General features: G+C 38.4%; 2 protein-coding genes across 2 annotated transcripts in view; both read right to left on the reverse strand.

The window, feature by feature from the left end:
• LOC144665021 (uncharacterized) overlaps positions 1–18,511 on the reverse strand; it is a 55,819-nt gene that overhangs the window by 17,947 nt on the left and 19,361 nt on the right. The gene's annotated exons all lie outside the window — the stretch shown is intronic.
• LOC144666442 (hematopoietic prostaglandin D synthase-like) lies at positions 1,678–17,338 on the reverse strand. Its single transcript, XM_078527881.1, has 5 exons — positions 17,111–17,338; positions 15,196–15,297; positions 14,412–14,527; positions 3,163–3,258; positions 1,678–1,933 (listed from the first exon to the last, which is right to left on the reverse strand). The coding sequence occupies exons 1-5, from the start codon at positions 17,241–17,243 to the stop codon at positions 1,757–1,759; spliced, it is 624 nt and encodes a 207-aa protein (XP_078384007.1). The 5' UTR covers positions 17,244–17,338; the 3' UTR covers positions 1,678–1,756.

Here is an 18,511-nt window from a genome sequence, read left to right on the forward strand (position 1 = left end):
TCTTTCAGTTTTGGCACGAAATTTTAGAGTTAATTTAGTTATAATTTATAATTTGATATAAATTTATAATACCGTTTAATTTACACTCCTTCTTATAAAAGCGTGAACACTAAAAAATATGTCTGGAATGTTTATGTTTAGCCAATCACATGCGAGAACTTCAGACCGCAGAAACCACAAACAACAAATGGGTTTCCATCGGTCACGGAGCAACTTTAGCTCTTATTTTGTTTCAGGATACACGCTCTGTCTTTTTCAGGAATTTAAAGAACTGCTATTCTGTCGTATCGAGGGCCATCCAGAACAAGGTTTCAGGGATTTTTGAAGGAAAAAAAAGGACGGTTCCTTCAGCGACGTTATACGACATGGTTCAGTGCATGCAGTATGTTGTAGACACGTCTAGACATAAGATGTAAACACGATAAACCAAAAATAAAATACAAAATTGTGGAGTTTTCGTTACTGATTGTAAATCTTTTCGGTAGAACAAGGGATTCGATTTATTTCGGCAAACGATTTCAACCCTAAGGCAATCAGAGGTTCCGTGATCGTAAGACTGCAAACTGTAAAGGCTCCAGACGAAAATTATTCAAAATGTTGCCGTGATAACAGATTGGTGCAAAGTAAACACCTCAATCGCTTGATTTTCGCTTTTCCTTCCCGCTATCGTTTCGCTGATATCGAAGAAACGAACCTTCCTTCTATCAGTGTTTAGGTCTGCTACAATAGTTGGGGTGAGATAAAAACCGGAAAATGCAAGCTTACCTCAGTTCAAATTGTAACATGCCATCAGGCGAACGGTAACTGCAGAAACGAATTCGTTACGTTACATTGGTTTTTCAATTTTTTCTATAAAAAAATCACTCATACATATTCTTCAGTACGGCAGTGAATGTTCTCAAAAAGAAAGGAATTACAATTAGTGTTTCCTTGTAAATTGGAGCGAAACGAGAACCGAATATTGTTCCGTGACCGATGGAAACCCATCATTCGTTGTTTGTGGTTTCTGCGGTCTGAAGTTCTCGCATGTGATTGGTTAAAACACAAAGAACATTCCAGACATATTTTAAGTGTTCACGCTTTAATAAGAAGGAGTGTAAATAGACATTCGGGCTGCGTGATTTTGAAGCTTTTTAGACAGGTCTTTGTTGTAGTTTCCCTGAAATATTATCTAATGTGGTTGCCCTTATCTTGCGAAGTTAAGCTTACACTTATTAAATTTTGCGAGTACTAATTAATCGCGAAATTTTATACGCGCGAAGAAAACCCCTCCTCTGTTTGCTGTTTCCTTCAGCTTAAACATCGGTCAAAACCTCTCCACTACCAGGATGCTCAAATTTGGCTCAGCCTATTTCCGTGAAGAACAATTTAACTTAACATTTCTGCTAACTCTGCTTGGTCATTTGAGTTTTTGCATTTTATATTCTTATTCAGGATTCGGGCGGTTTTCTTCGACTTGCGCGAGGTCAGTTTAATAATAGTTTTCCACGTTTTGCGTTGATTCATAGAGCAATTATTGAAGACGATTTTATAGTAAGACTGTTTGGCAGTAATAATTTACCGATTTACTAATTATTTGATAACGTGCGGAATTGATTGCAAATAGATGGATCATTTGTTTAAAAAGCTTTTCTGACATTGTCTCTCTGACAATCATTTAAACAAAGACAATCTAAGCACTTTTATTTTATTTTTTATTTATTTGTTTACACTTCCAATCTGACATCTTGTCTGAAAGCGATCGTAGTCCAGCTGTTCAGTTTTCGCTTTCCGGGCGCTTCTCGAGCCACGCCTTTATTCCAGGGACGTCACGCACGCGCTTGTAATGTTCCAATAATTTTGGATATTTTTGAAGGTGTTCAGGATCTCCTGGTTTACCACGCCACATGAAGTTATTGGATATATCGAAGAACGTGATGTCGGCATAGGTCAGCTGAAGAAAATAAGAGTACAACCGTGTGATAAGCAAAAAAAATCTTCAAAATCAAGTTTTTACGAGGGTTTGGATGGGGGGTCCACATTAGGCATGAATAGATTGTGCTAGTAAATTTAGGAAAAGTTGCTTCACAATATACCAAAAAGTTGCTCAAATATCAAAAAGTTGCTTGCTTTCTAGAGTCGTTTTGACGTGAATTTTGCGTTTTCTAGAAATTGAAGCGCTTGCAGGTTTACTAAGACTTGCCCCAGCGTCTATGGCAACCTCAATGGGGTCAATGTCTGAATTATTTCCATTTTCCTCGTCTGCAATTTCATCTGATTGCGATGCCATAAGTGACTCGCACTTCAACAAATACCAAGATGGCCGGCGGCAGGTTCTATGTTGCAGCGAATAAAACCAGTTTTAATAAAATCCTTCGAAATGAAACGACCTTTTATGGTTTGGATCATCATTGGATCATCTGATTGCGATGCCATAAGTGACTCGCACTTCAACAAATACCAAGATGGCCGGCGGCAGGTTCTATGTTGCAGCGAATAAAACCAGTTTTAATAAAATCCTTCGAAATGAAACGACCTTTTATGGTTTGGATCGGTTTTAAATCAATTTGTTGCTCAAAAGTTGCCAAGGAAAGTAAAAGTTGCCCTTGGTTGCTGGTACTACAAAAAGTTGCTCAAAAAGCCAAAAGTTACTCAAAAGTTGCCAAGCACAATCTATTTATGCCTAGTCCACATGGCGGTAGTCAATTAAAATGCATCACTTTGTCGGTTGTCAGATATATTTTACACCCTTTGTTGCTAGTCGGTTAACCCCATTCAGACCCTAATACATGTGCTGATTACCAAGGAAATAACATCACCAATGGCAAATTGTTAATAGTTACACATGCAATTTCTCCAGATTTTTAAGATTTTTGCTTGTACTGACATGCATGGTGCTTCACTAAAAAGATCGTCGAGCTATGCAACTGTAACTTCTACATAGTCAACTTGCAGTCCCCCCCCCCCCGGGAAATGACTTCCTTGTTATAGGGGTGGGATGCTCTCCGAAAAAAAGTGAAGTTTAACCCTTAGAGGTGGTATTCCGTCCTCGACCCAGAGGAGACACCATTTCTTGCAATTGGCACTCCTAACGGAGACGGCAAACGCCCTTGCTACGTGGGAGTCTTCCACCCTCCCCATCCTCATTCTGTGTTCTGCTCGGTACATTATCGTGTGCCTTACCTTATCACCCAAAAAGAAGGGACCTTTAAGAAGAGCATCGAATTGCCCAAGTCGGGTGGGAAGCGTGGTTTCTATGAACTCCTTCTTAAGCTCCTCCTATTAATTAAACAGACAAGCAAATTCAGTATAATTTAAAAAATTACTTTTGAGGTTTCAAAAGGTGTTTCTCTGAACAAAAGTTAATATTAGTTCAATTTATTAATCCGTTGATTGACATTTGATTAAATATAAAATGCGTGATTGACAGTCTATTGTGTTACCGCTAAAAGGTTGATCTTTTTGCTAGAATACGAGCTTGAGAGCAATCAGATTTTTTACCTCGCTAACCTGAAGTGATAAAACTTTGCTGACCTGTTGCTAGTATTGGGCCAAGTTAAAAAAAGTTTCTCGTCCGGAATTCTATAAAAATGCGAGCGGTCGGGCGCTTTTTTTGTTATTTGTTATTTGTTATTTGTTATTTCCTCCATCGTCAAATTCTCCAGAAGCAAACTTGCAAAATAAGTCCTGCAAGGTAATTGACCTATCCTGTACGGACCTTGCGTACCAAGACTTTAAAATTTTGGCCTGAGTTTGTGTTAAAATAAAGATAAAAGTCATGTCTTACAGAATTTTCAGTTAAACTTAGGAGAAGGTACAAAGCGAAAGTAACGTCTGTTGGTTTTTGTTCGTTCAAACTTTTCCAATAACAAATAATAAAAGTAGTAATAAAATAAGAGTTCAGGTTCAGGGATCAGGGGATACAGTGACGTCACAATACCCCCAGGGATTACGTCATCAAAATGATCTAAAAATAGAAGAATGACCTCATTGAGGGGGAGGGGGGCGTAGGGGAGTAAATGACGTCATGGTGTTATTTTTAGTCATGGGGAGGTAGATTAAATAATTGATACAGTGATGTAATGATTTTATTTTTAACCACAGCAATCTATGAATTTTTCATTATAAAAGAGGTGATAAACTTGTTTCGCTGTCCAGAAATCATGTCAAACCAAAGTGAAACTTTGCTTGTGGATGAAATCTGTCTTAGAGCTCATCTCATGAGAAATAAAATAGCGGACATCATACAGGACATTTTTGCGAGGCAGATGAATCATCTTGTTTATGAAGAGGCTAGAAAATGCTGTGAAGGATGTGAGTTAGACGATCCGAGTCAGCTACATCACGATTGCTTGATGGTTGAAGAAGAAGAAAATTGGATCAGATACTACGACCTAGCGAAAGAGCATTTAAATATAGACAAACTATGGACTGCAATTGAAAAAGAGACATTGTCGAAACTAGATTTGTATTTGGAAGACTCGTGGTTTAAGTATTTACTTAATCTTTTAAAAGTGGATGAAACGTCTGCCTTTTTGCTGTATAAAGATGCTCAACGGAGAGAATATGAGAGTGGAGACGAATGTCTCAGACTGGGATGCTATGATTATATGTAATTACTTGAGTTCTACTTACAAAGACATGTACAAGTTTAAGTTATCTCTACCATTATAGTTCACTTTTGAAGCAAATTGATTGTTTTCAATAAATAAACCTTATGCTATGATGTCTTTGCTTTATTCTACAGACCAAAACAGATTTACTTCATAACTGCCAAAAATCTTTTTGATCTTTTGTGGTATAATAACACCCATGGGACGAGTACCCCTCTTTGTTTTGAAAAAGATGCAAATGCCATAAAATGTCCACACGAGTTGCCATCTGAATGTTTATTTTAATTAAGAAAGTTTTTCAGAGGAAATAAACCGAAGAAAATTACTCAATTTCTTACTTTAATGCACTTGTATTAATATGATAGCGTTGCAGTAACATTCCTTCAAACAAAGATTGCAATAACAGACTAAGACCTAGACGGAACGTGTCATAAAACAACAAATATTTCAATGCATAGACATTACAGAGAAAGCCACCGTGGACGTTGAGGTGTTGTCATTTTAGACCGTTTGCTAATCTTCTCTGTTTTTCGAATGTCTTTACTTTTGTTTTTCAATACATCCTTTGATTTTCTTGGTGTGGATAACTGGTAGTTAATGCCAGTGTCTTGCTGTTGGGTAGAAGGAGGCATGAAACACGCTTTAAATTTCTGGTTGTTCTCAGTGTTTTGATAGATGATTACTTTAACTTTTGGTTGTAATTTTGCTGCTTGTAGCCACTTTCTTCTTTGATTGTGATCCAGCTGATGAACATTAGTAAGATGGTTAGATAATTTCACGAGATATTTTGCTCCACATCCTGGGACCGGACAGTCTCGGCAAACTCTTCTAACCATGTTAAGGGCATGGAATATTGACGCAAATGACAGAATTTTGTTAATATCCTTAACTAATATAGACGCTATTGAAGGACAGAAAGGACAAAATAAGGGCAAAAAGGACATAATAAGGACAAATAGGGCAAAGGAGACATGCGGGGCATTTTAGCTCTGTGCTTCTCTGCGAACGCGCCTCGCGCGGAGAGAGCGCGCGCGTGCAACATATCTTTTCCCTAAAAACATTCTACAAAAGTTCACTTGCTAATGTTAGTGTAATCCATTTTCGAGTATATACACTGAGTTTCAAAATAAATACATGAGGCATGAGCACATATTAGTTTATGGAGTTTATGCATAATCATGAAACACGATAATGCAGACAGTTTACTGTTGTTATCTTAAAATGAGATCACCGCTAAAAATAGAAATTGACTTTATGAAGATAAGGTACAGGTGCTTGTTAACATGAGATAAGCTCTAAGTTTAGTTATGATGTAATCTAGCATGTATAAAAGCGCTTCACGCTAGAAACTCTAGCTATGTGAAGCAAGCAATAAAGAACTCAGGAAAGAAAACAAAAGCGTGTACTTAACATTCAAAATAAGCGGATGACGATTGGCGTGAGTCCGGCGTGAGTGTCGAGTGGGCCAACATATGAAAGCTACATGAGGTAAGATCATCATTTTCATACCAATCCACTGTTTCAGTTAACGAATATAGAAGGTTCAGTGAACTCATTAAGGATCTTAATGGGATTTGAATAGTTTTACTCGATTGGCTAACCAATAACCCTGGGAAAAATTACTGTAAAAGCGTTCTTTGTTTCCAAACAAAGCTTATTTCATATCGGTCTGTTTGTAAATGAAAAATTTGAATATTACTTCGCTTAATACTTTTGCTCGCATACTCGGTGTGAAAAAATTATCTTGATATTTTGAGATGAGTTTGAGAGAAAGAAAAAGTTTTTTGGTTTGTAAAAAATCTCTCTCTGGAAAGTTTCTTTTATTTTTTTTTTTCAAGGTAACAATTTGAAGTAATAAAAACGACTTCTAGAAGAAAAAAAATCGTGATATTTTTAAAGTTTTCAAGTTTAAAACTTTATATTTTTTGACTCGAAGAAAAAGATCATCTCAAAATAACTCTCTCCAAAAAATTGATCTTTCTTTTTGGTTAAAGGTGAAATTTTAACTTTAAAAAAACTTGGAGAGAGAAAAATGTTTATGTTTTTTTTAGCTGGAGATAAAAACGTTTAAACAAAATCGGTGGAAAAAATTATTTATTTGTTTTTTTTCCTTAGATTGAAAATTAAACTATAAATATCCGAACTCCATTGAAGTGATTGCAGTTTTCACGGAATTTCAAACGTGATGGACCTCTCTTTCAAAACACCCTGCAATATACTTATAGCGGGCGCTTCTTGCTCGGGTAAAACTTTCTTTACAAGACGCCTGCTTCAACATGCAGAGGAAATGTTTGATGAACCATTTCATCGAATTATCTATTCCTATGGTGAATTTCAACCACTGTTCATAGAAATGAAACAAGAAAGAGAAAATATACAATTTGTGGAAGGATTCCCTGAAGATATCTACAGTTTATTCGAGAATAAGAAAGGGTTATTAGTTCTCGATGATCAGATGTCTGCATTGGCGAATGAACCTCGTATGGTCGATCTAATAACGAAAGGCTGTCATCATAGGGATATTACAACGATATTTATTGTGCAAAATTTATTCCCTCCTGGAAAACATGCCAGAACAATATCTCTCAATGCTCATTACATAGTCGTGTTTAAAAACCCTAGAGATTCGTTGGGAATCAGCACTTTGGCGAGACAGGCATTTCCAAATGCGACTAACTATGTCATGGAGAGTTTCAAAGATGCTGTTGAGAAACCGTATTCTTACTTTTTGATAGATTTACATGCGCTCACAGCAGAGAACTGTCGCTTGAGGACAATGATTTTCCCCGGGGAACAGCAAATTGCATATGTGAAACGCATATAAGTTTTGTAAACAAACGTTCCTAGTTAGTTCACTTCACCATGTCGAAGCGTTTAGAGGATAATTTACATTTCCTTCACGTGTTGGCGAAATGTAATAACAATCAACGTCGAGCGTTGATAGAGCATGGGGACAACGAATTGGTCAAATGTATTTGTGAAGTGGCACTTAATGTGTTAAAAGGAGAGGTTGAACTAAATGAATTAGAACTGAAACGTCTTCGACGATTTAGAGTGCTACTGCGGGAATTGGCTGACAAGAAAACGCCTTTGAAGCGAAAGAAAGAGTATTTAACTCAGCGCGGCGGTAACCTGTTATCATATCTTCTCCCACCGGCACTGAGTACACTAGCTGCTCTGTTTACAGAATGAAACACGCTCGCAAGATGTTATTAGTTCCTGAGGAATTTGTAAAGGCGTTGGAGTTACGTAATCAAATACAAACAACACCTCATGTGAATAGTTTAACACAATTACGCGAACAAATGGATGGTGTTTTAGCTGATGAAAAACTACCAGCGGAAATTAAAACACAGCAGTATGATCAAATGCTTCAGCGCTACTTGAATCTTCAATCTCAGAAAGAAAATGTCGTTCCCACAGTGCGCATTCAGCCATCTGAAGAAGGGAAGGAAACTTCAAGTTCTAATGAAGTGTTAAATGAATCGGTTCGGGACAATACAACTCCCGCGGGGAAAGAACGAATCACTGAAGCCGATATTTTACAAACTGTTCCGAAAACATACAAATCTCAAGCGCAGGGTTTGCTGACTTGAACGAAACCCCGAGGAGCTTAGCTGGGATCATAAAGGACAAGTCAGTATCGATGGCAGTCCGATAGCAGGTTCCAGTATCGCTGATTTAGTAAACGACTCGCTTCGCTCGCGTAAGGGATTTAAACCTCTCGGTAGAGAAGCGTTTACCAAAACGCTAGCAAAAATAAACACTCCCGAGGGTTTTGTCAGAAATGATGACTTGAGAAAACAGATGAATCGTTATAAAATAGAGAAACTGCCTGCTTTGACACCACCAGCAGCTCCGGCTTCGAAGGGTGTTAGTCCCTTATTTCCAACACCACCGTCTTCAGCAAAACCGAGAGGAAATATTCCCACCCCGAGACGGATGAAAAGAGTCCCCCCAACTGCTAAAAGAGATATAAACTGGATTTCATATGACTGAACTCGCTTTGAAAGCACTGTTTTTATTTTTGTATTAGAGAGTGTTCATACTTTAAATAAAAAAAAAGATTTAATGCGACACTGAGTGGTTTTCTGTTTGCAATAACATTTATTATTCAATCAAAACACTCCCACGCTTACGGAAAGAAGCGTGCCACAAACTTATACACACTCTCATCATTTAATTGTCTATTGTTTGAAAACACTTTCACAATATTGTTCATGCTGACACCTCGCGATCGGTGCATCAAATAAAATATACAATACTCTCCGCATACATTAGTGAAGGTACTTTGCAATACATGTGAGTTAAAGGTCCATTCTGAAACCGTATGCTGTAGAAAAGTCTCAAAGTTCCTACTATAAAAACTAGGTGGATTGCCATAGCTGTCAAAAAATTCGCCACTGTTCGGAGTTGTTAAATAAAAAGCAATCCAGTGTTGTCCAGGCTTGAAATTCGGGTCAGTATTAGCGATGATTCCGCATGGAAACTTCTCAATTTTTCGCGGTAGTTCATTAGCTGCAAACACACCAGTAAACTTTCCAGCGGTTATTCTATCAGTGGCGATCACTTCACTTATCATTCTTGTGTTCATACTCGTTGAAGTTAACTTGAAAAGTCGTAAATGACGTGGCGACCTTGATCAATCTCTATAAGCGATTCAAACTCACCGTAGACAATGAGGTTTACAGCTGAAGGTAGCCCACGACTGAACTGCATTTCAAGTGTGAGGTTACCTTTATTTCTTTCGTTAAAGTGATCCGAGGCTGAACAGGCATCGGGGGTTAAATCCAGACAAATAACTCCATATCCTTGATAATAATCATCTCTCGAAATATCATTGCCGCTATCGTGGTTCAAAATTCCAGTTCCGGTGAACAGCGTGTTATACGCCTCAATGAAATTTCGACCACCCGCAGATGTTAATTTTAAATTAATCGGTTTCAGTGGTCTTTGCTCACCATCTATTGTGACACTCACTGAGGTCATGTTATAAAGCTGGAAATTGTAAGGGTTTTTTTTATAATCTCCGTTGAAAGTTTCACTTTCCACCAGCCCTAAGACAATCCTCTTCGGAACATTACCATTAAACAAATCACTCTTGTTTATGGAGGGGTTACTCGAGGGGATTGTGAAAGCCTTACACTCTACCCTCCTAATGGGGTATTTTGCTGTATTTCCACTTTGAAGCTCCTTCGTGTGAGAAAGTTTTATAACGGGACTAATTTTCACTGTTCTTACTTTTAACACTGCACTTTGCATCACAATCTTGTAATCCGCAGCCGCTTCACCAGACATAATGCAGAAATTGCTTCGGTTCGGTGAAAGCTTTATGCTGACGTCGACTTGATTTAGAAGCAGTCGATCGCTAAAGAAAATATCACAGAACAGAGGGCCTGAGAGATCTACTAACATGCTTTCCTTTGTGAAACTGTAGCGTTTTTTCAGGCCTTCATTTCCACCTTCAGCCACTGTGGGATCAAGGCTGTTCATTTGACCAGCGGTATCCTTGTAAAAGAGCCCTGCGGTGAGTTGAGATGATTTTGCCGCTGGACCAAAATTGAGAAGCGTCTCCAAGTAACTTCGATAAGCGTAAGTCCCTGTTGATTGCGTTACTTGTATACCATTTAAAAAAACATCCACTTGTTTAAAGAGACTTTGCAGGAAATTGTTCACCGGTGCGGTCTTCTCTCCACTTCCAAGATCTGTCCCATTACGTTTTGTGATTTTTACCTTCATCACTAGCATTGTCTTTGAAAGATCGAGGTAATCATCTGTTCCCGCGATTTTGAACTCTATGGGGGCGCTGCTGTTTAAACTAGAGATTGGTTGATGATCAATCCACATCCCTTTTTGTATTGCAACCTGCGTTGCAGGAGTGGTGAAGAGATCTAACTCACTCTTTGTACAAGGAGTCGATTCAGCATGTACAAAGGCCATACTTAAGAAAATATATCTTGCACTGTTCTTGATCCTTTCGCTTTCTTTGCTCCACGTTTAATGACCTTCTGCTGTGGTGCTTTCCTTTTTATAGTTTTTCTCCCGGTCGAGTGTTGTCGCATTCCTCTTCCATTTTGATTCATTGTTTTACGTGCACCTCCCAACCCTTTAATAGTTTGATTCACTCGAGTGTTTAAAGATTCTTGGAGATTATTACCCGAGGCGATATCTTTTGCAATATCTGCTCCTGTATTAAGCAGTGCCTTTCCAACTGTTTTTGCTCCTTTTTTTAAAAGCGGTATGGCAGATCTCGCTAGAGACCTGAAAAAAGACCCTAGTCCATAACCTCTTTGGAATGAGCTTCCGCGAAATACTGGTAAGTTACCTCCGTCTTGTTTGTTCATTGTTCTTCTCATGTTTAGCTGAAGTATGGCGATTGACGGAGTCTAAAACTCAATGTGATCACAACTCGTCCACGTTCAAATGATATTTTTCTTCCCACGTCATCTCTTATAAGCAGTTCTATCGTCTCAAATTCTTTTGTACCAACCGGAAGATATTGAGGGTTGTCAAAGTTTTTATTGATAATACTCCCATTGCTACCCTCGGCGGGGACTATACGTAGCAAGGGTGCTCTCACGTCACCAACAATTTGACTATCTACTATATTCGAGTAAATGTATATTGATTGTATCCCATCACTTACATCCGAGATGTAGGGGGCCGTTGTAGTTTCCGTTAAGGTAATCTCGCCTCAGAAACCCAGCATCAAACCTAAATTCTCCCCCAAGTGGAGCTTACTTCCATTCCCTAAAGTTACAGTGACCCTCTCCGACATGGTATCAAATGAAAGTTGTATGTACACATTTTCTCGTTTTTGACTATTGATTTCTTTCATGATAGCATTAATCACACTTGGTATGGTGTGATAGTATCCGTCAGGAGGAAGACCCACCAACCAATCGCCCACATTGGCATCATAGTACATAAAGTTGCTCTTTCCAGATTGAATGTTGAACCAGGTGTGCGGAAAGGTGATACTCGCGAGTCCAACCTCCCAATCCCCTTGTAGTATTATAGTCTCTGGGAGTTTAACTCGATACTCAGTGAGAGTATTATCCGGGTAAATCGACATTGAACTATTGCTTGGGAGGGTCATATAAAACTGCTTTTGCATCGCCATGGCTCGCATCAACAGAGTGAATGATACAAAAGTTGTTTTTCATATGCTTTTATACTTTATTTAAATCCTTACTGGACACGTAGCTATTGTATTTCTCAGGGTATCCAACCCATTTCACAAGATATTTAACATGTTTTCCTCGCTTACGTTTACCTAAAATTTTTTCTATTTTATACAAATCATCTGCCTTTTTCACTACTCTTACTAACTCTTTTTCATAAAACGTTCCCTCTAGTTCTTCTCCATCAAACTCTTTCAATTTGTAAACAGGAGGGTTTCTCTGTAGTCGCTCTGATATTGTAAAAATCTCAGTGGTCCACGAAGGAAGGTACCCTTTCTCAAAAGTTCGCTTTGCTTTTGAAATTCGCACTTGTTCTCCAACCTTAAACTTGAAGACTACTTTGGAGGGTTTTTCATCATACAAAGTATGCCACACCTTACTTTTATTAGCTTTACTTACAAGTACTGGTTTTGTCTTAATACTACGATGAAAAGAATTATTATAGCTCTGCAAAAGTTTCGGTAGAACGTCTACATATTTTAATGTATTTTTCCACGTAAAATATTTCCACATTTTTGTTTTCAGCGTTCTGTTATATCTTTCAATAATACTTCCCTTGGTCTGTGCATTGAACGTTGTAAAGAAAGAAATATTGTTATCCTTTAAAAACTTTTGAAATAACCTATTAGTAAATTCTTTACCCTGATCTGTGTGAAGTTTTAAAGGTTTTCGCCCTGATTTAAATATCTCCTTAACCGCTTCAACAATCGAGTTTCCTGTTTTGTCTTTCAGAGGTTGTGCCCATGCAAAATTTGAAAAACAGTCAATAGCTGTTAAAATGTACTTGAAATTGTTATTATATTTCTTAATAGATTGGAGGTCGACCAGATCCATTTCCCATATTTGATCTATTCCTCCCACCATAACTCTATTTCGCTTGAAGCGCTTCCGGGCAGGTTTGTGTAGAGTATACACATCCTGGGTGCTCAACCACTCCTGCACTTGTCTTCGTGTTATCTTTGGTTTTATCTTCTTTGCGTTGCGAAAAAATTTCTCTGCACTTCCAAGACTCTCTCCCTCACTGATGTTGTAGTACAACTTTGTCAGTAGTTTGTTGATTTCCTCCCTCTCCATCCAACTCTGAGTTCTGTATTATAACCTTTCCCCCACAACAAGCTAATACACAGCGAACTTTTCGAAGTAGGTTTTTAAGGGAAAATGAAGGTGTGGACCCACAGCAGCTCATCTCTTCACTTGGTCATGTAATCGCTATTATGATTAATTCCAGCACAAATCAACTCCATTTTATAAAACTCTGTCTCTCCCTATGAGGTCATATCTATAAATAAACATGCAATCAGAGTCCACAAACTCGGTAGTGCTAGGGGATGTTTGCTTTCTATGAAGGCGAGTAGCATGTTCCATTGCTGTCTTTGTAAATTGAAACATTCTGCATAGCGAATGAAAACAAATAAACGCCCCCAGTTCATAACACCATCCGTGATCATTTGCTCATAGACATCAAAGAGCACCACCAGGGGTTTCTTCACATTAATCGTTTGTTGAAAAAAATGTGGTTGTTGTTTAGCAACCATTCGAAGTATTAACAGATAAAACATTTTCCGGCGAAATTCTCTCATGACTTATTTTTATTTACTTTTAATCAAATGACTTTGTTACTAAAAATAAAATCATTACATCACTGTATCAATTATTTAATCTACCTCCCCATGACTAAAAATAACACCATGACGTCATTTACTCCCCTACGCCCCCCTCCCCCTCAATGAGGTCATTCTTCTATTTTTAGATCATTTTGATGACGTAATCCCTGGGGGTATTGTGACGTCACTGTATCCCCTGATCCCTGAACCTGAACTCTTATTTTATTACTACTAATAAAAAAAAGAGGCGGCCCCAAAAAATGAAGCGGAAGGGGGCGAGAAACATATGTTTGTAATATGTTTGTAATCGGTTGAATCTTGAGTACAGTCGAAGCTCTCGTAAGCGGACACTCTCGGGACGCGAACGTGTCCGCAACTGGAGCTGGCCGCTTACGAGAAAAGTTCTCGTAAGCGGCCAAAAGAGGTGCAGGAGATAAATGGCCGCTTACGGGAGCTTGCCCAGCAAACATAATGCTAATATGCATGTAAGTGGTATTTCGAAATCTAACCGGAGTGGATGACGACAAAACAAACACTAAAACATGGTACTATAATATGTAATCACTGTAAAATCATTGTGACGAACGGCGATGTGAAGGTATAAAAACAAGATACAGCGGTTGTCAATAGGATTTTCGTTGGGGTGTCCGCTTACCGGAGCTTAAAAACAAAGAAAAATTCGAAGTCGTAATCTCTGAAAGTGTCCGCGGCCGCTAACGGGAATGTCCACTTACGAGAATGTAAAAATACAGAGTTTGTATGGGAGTTAAAACGGGGTTTCAAACATAACGGCCGTAAGTAGAGCTGTCCGCTTACGAGAGTGTCCGTTAAGAGAGCTTCGACTGTATTAATATTTTGTACATACATGTATTTAGGTCTTATTTTTAATTAAGAAAATAAACATATATAAGTGATAAGAAATGAATGAATGAAAAAGGAGGAACCGGAACGTAAAGTAAATAAAATAATATTACCTGAGATATATTTTTTTTATTTTTGAGGTAATAGTTTCTATATCAAAGTCACCCTACCTTTTTAGTCTCATCCTTTTCATAGTGGATCTTAACCATACCCTTATACAGATCAGTAACACCATCAGTTATCATGTCAGCCACTGCTTCATCAAAAAGGTCAGCTGGGCACAAACCTTAAAAGTACAACAAATAAATTTAAAAATTTTATGCAGGTGTGCATGATACTTAGCAAATACTTAACGATCATTTATTTATTTTATTTATTTATTTAACAATTCTTTATACGCGGTAAAAAACATAAGGTAATACTAGTAAGCTATAATAAAAATTAATACAAAAAAATAAAAAATACAAAAATAAAAATTGGGAGGCGCGATGGCCTAATGGTTAGCGCGCTCGACTCCGAGTCGAACGGCCCGGGTTCGAGGCCTGGCCGGGGCGCTGCGTTGTGTTCTTGGGCAAGACACTTTACTCTTACAGTGCCTCTCTCCAGTTTCCACCCAGGTGTATAAATGGGTACCGGCGAATTTACTGCTGGGCCCGGGTAACCCTGCGATGGACTAGCATCCCATCCAGGGGGGAGTAGCAATACTCTTAGTCGCTTAATGCTACGGAAACCGAGATAAGCTCCGGCTGTATGGGCCTCATGGCTCGGAGACAGACTTTACCTTTTTAAATTAATACAAAATAAACTAATAATTAACAGTCCATGCATAATACTTATTAATAATAATAAGGCGGACTTCACCTGATTATCATCTGTGCCAAGAGAAGATAATTTCATCATGCACTTGGGAAACGCAAGGTTCAAAATACATAAATAAGGTTTTCCTACTTGTACCTCCTTGTCTGCATATGTACTTCATAATTGCTCCAGACTGGCCAAGCGCTTTTCCTTCAGGAGTCACAATAAATGGCATTTGTCCAAATGGAGACCTCCCAGCTGTAACAACAAAGTGATGTTATTATTATACACTGTAACTACTATTTCTGTTCTCATTGGTTGAAAGCAATCAGCTACTTCACGCCGACATCGAATTTTGACGTCATATCTACAGAAAATAGGATTATACATGCAGAACTGACGTCATTTCTGCAAATCATCAATCCTCCTTCATCACCATCATCATTTTTAGCCACTTTATGTTTATACTATTGCAGTAATTATTATGGTAAGACGAGGAGACCTTCAAAAAAACTATTAGGATTACAGGGGAGTCCTACTAGATGATAAGGACGCGGAAAACACAAAATGAGTAACGAAGACAGTTCTTGGATCGAGTTCTAAACAACTAACTGTCAGAAAAGAAGATAAGCAAACACAAAGAAAAGAAGGCAATTGTCGAGCTCCTAAAATTATTTTCGCCGTTGCTCGAAAAGCAGATGGAATTTCTTATTCCAAGGGCACACTAAACAGAATCAGTCCCGAAATTTACCGAGGCTAACGTATAAAGTTTATAGCGCGAAGAGTGATCGATGAGTTGAAAGATAGGCGAAGTGAACATGCCACCGATATGCGACGATCTTCAAAAGCTGTTCGAATGTGGTGTATTTGAATAAATATATATATATATATATATTTTAATTAATTTATATTAATAAAAAAGAAAAAACGAACGCTACAAAAAAAAAAAAAAAATTTGACATAAATATTCCTGCAACATTACAAAACCATTTTTTCCTCAGTTGAGTTGATGCAGTACTTGTCGGCGATCGAGGAAGACAAGATCGTTGTCATTAAAATTCACGCTCGACCAGGGGTTTTAGTTACACAGTATCTTGGGTGTTTTTACCAAGGTAATTGGTATCCCCCCCCCCCCACTGAACCCCCCCCCCCCCCCCCGCTGAACTGGCTGAAATTTGTTTACAAGCGTGTCTTTTGGTTTCTTGTGTTTCGATTAAACTGGACCGAAAGAAATTCTTAGTGTGCTTTATTCAAAAATGTATAGGACTCATGCAGCTCTTTGGCATGATAGCAAAATTATCAAGACCTCGGTTTTCGTTTGAACACAAACCTCGATCTTGATAAATTTCGCTATCATGCTCAGCCTCATTCAATAATTGTCGGTTATGCATTCAGAGAAACAATTGTGAAGATAATATACAAGCGTGACCACGCATGACCAACTCAATATAATTGTTAGTTCACCTGATTGTGGGTATCACACTTGATTGATTCACTTGAGACTTACTACGCATTCTTTGAAAATGTCACGAAACGCATGGAATGCAAAACGAATATTGTGTGACTGTGTGTCTCATAAAAATAAACCTTTTGCTTTGCGAAGTTCTCGTTGTTGTTGCCATTGTGGTTTGCTTAAAAACTCCCTAATATGTTTCAGAACGTACCTGCGTCGACAAAAACGAAATTAACTGACAAGGGAACGTCAAATAAATTGCGATCGGTAACGATTTCAATTTCCAGCAGTGATCTAGACTTTTTCAAAGTGGTTCGCTTCTTGTTTCCGATTTGGTCGCGCTCCGTGCTCTGTGAGCTTGACTTGTAGGCAAGTCTAGCAGTGTTCGTGACCTGAAGCCTGTATATATTATAAATCGAGCATTACGGTTTATTGTGCTACATTTCCAAACTTCGCCTTAAGAATGCCTACCGTTAGACCAGTTTCGAAGCAGTTACCTGTGCCGGGCCTGCCGAACGCTGTGAGCGAATCGTTAAGCGAAGGAGAATCCAACCTCTCGCGGGGTAACCAGGTCAGGCCCAGCGCCAGGGTAAGCAATGTCGGAGCTTATCTACTTACATGCTTTCTCCTTCGCCCATTCCTCGCTGGTCAAACGAATATCTTCGAATTCTATATTCGCAGCGGCGAAGGAAAGGCGGCAAATTTCTGCTCTACCACGAACGTTAAAGTAGTAACACTTGTATCCAGACATTTTCTGCTGCAGCTGTCTCTTTACGCGCCGATTTACAACACACCTCCAAAGCTGACCCGCGGTGACTCAGCGTTACTCAGCGTGAAAAATAAATTCATTCCCAGTCTTCAGGCAGAGAGAGGTCGATATTGCGTCACACTTCACAGGCCGTAAAATACAAAAGGTTAAAAAAGCGCTGTCGGTTCAAAGTGAACTGAGACTCTGGGTGTGCAAGTTTGATTGAGTGTTTCAAGGCAGTCCTATATATACAATACATGTGGATCGATTAAGTTATAATATTGCTTTTCCCCAAGATTACTTCTACTCGTATGCGTGAAATAGGTATCTCCAGATGATTAGAGATCGGAGAATAAGAAGAATCCAAAATGAAGTAAGGTTGTTTGTACGCGCAAAAATTGCAAAGCAGAAAATATCTCAAGAAAACAGCCCTCAAGACTGAAAGCTCTTTAGATTGAAAGCCAGTTTGCTGTTGAATAACTATGTGAAATATGTGAATATATACACCTTATTCGATGGTCTATCATATAATACGCGCGGATATTTTGCGAGTTGCGTAGTATTTTTCCGAGCCCCGTAGGGGCGAGGAAAAATAAGAGCAATGAGCAAAATGTTCGCTCGTATTATATGTTAAACCATCGAATAAGGGATTTATTATTCCACTAATTTCTCCACTTTGTTTGGGCGAGTATTCCGTAAGTTTGTCCGCCCGTATTTTTGCCCTGTTCTACTGTGTAATAACGTGGCATTTTTTGCGCGTTCTTTTGCCCTAATATTGTAAGATGGCGCAATAGTGGAATGATAAGTGAAGCTAACGTACGTACTGAGAAAAAGGATCTTTAAGGTGTCAAGACATGCGAGCGAAGTAATAGGTTTTAATGAAGCTTGTGAAACAAATCATTATGCGGGCTTTGGGCCGCAAATTTGCGATCAATCGCACGTTCTAATCAAGTATACAATGTAGGTCGTTACGGTAAATTTACCTATTTTCTGATCTCTCAGCTGAAAACACCTTCTAAGAAAGTATTGTAATTAGTTTTTCAATAACAAGGAAGTGAATTGCAAACGATAATATCCTTTTCTAAATTCATTGTTTAATTCATTGATTCTTTCTTGAAGTTTTCGTCTCCAAGATTAGCAATACATGACCATTATTATTTCAAGCTAAAGATAAAATAACATCGACGCACTTTCAGTCGACAAGATAAATGCTAGTCTTCATTTCCAGCATATTTCCCTCATAATACATAGATATATCAGTTTTATTTCCC

The sequence above is a fragment of the Oculina patagonica genome, chromosome 9 (genome assembly GCF_052425735.1).
Source record: "Oculina patagonica isolate OP01 chromosome 9, crgOcupat, whole genome shotgun sequence".
Classification (NCBI taxonomy): domain Eukaryota; kingdom Metazoa; phylum Cnidaria; class Anthozoa; order Scleractinia; family Oculinidae; genus Oculina; species Oculina patagonica.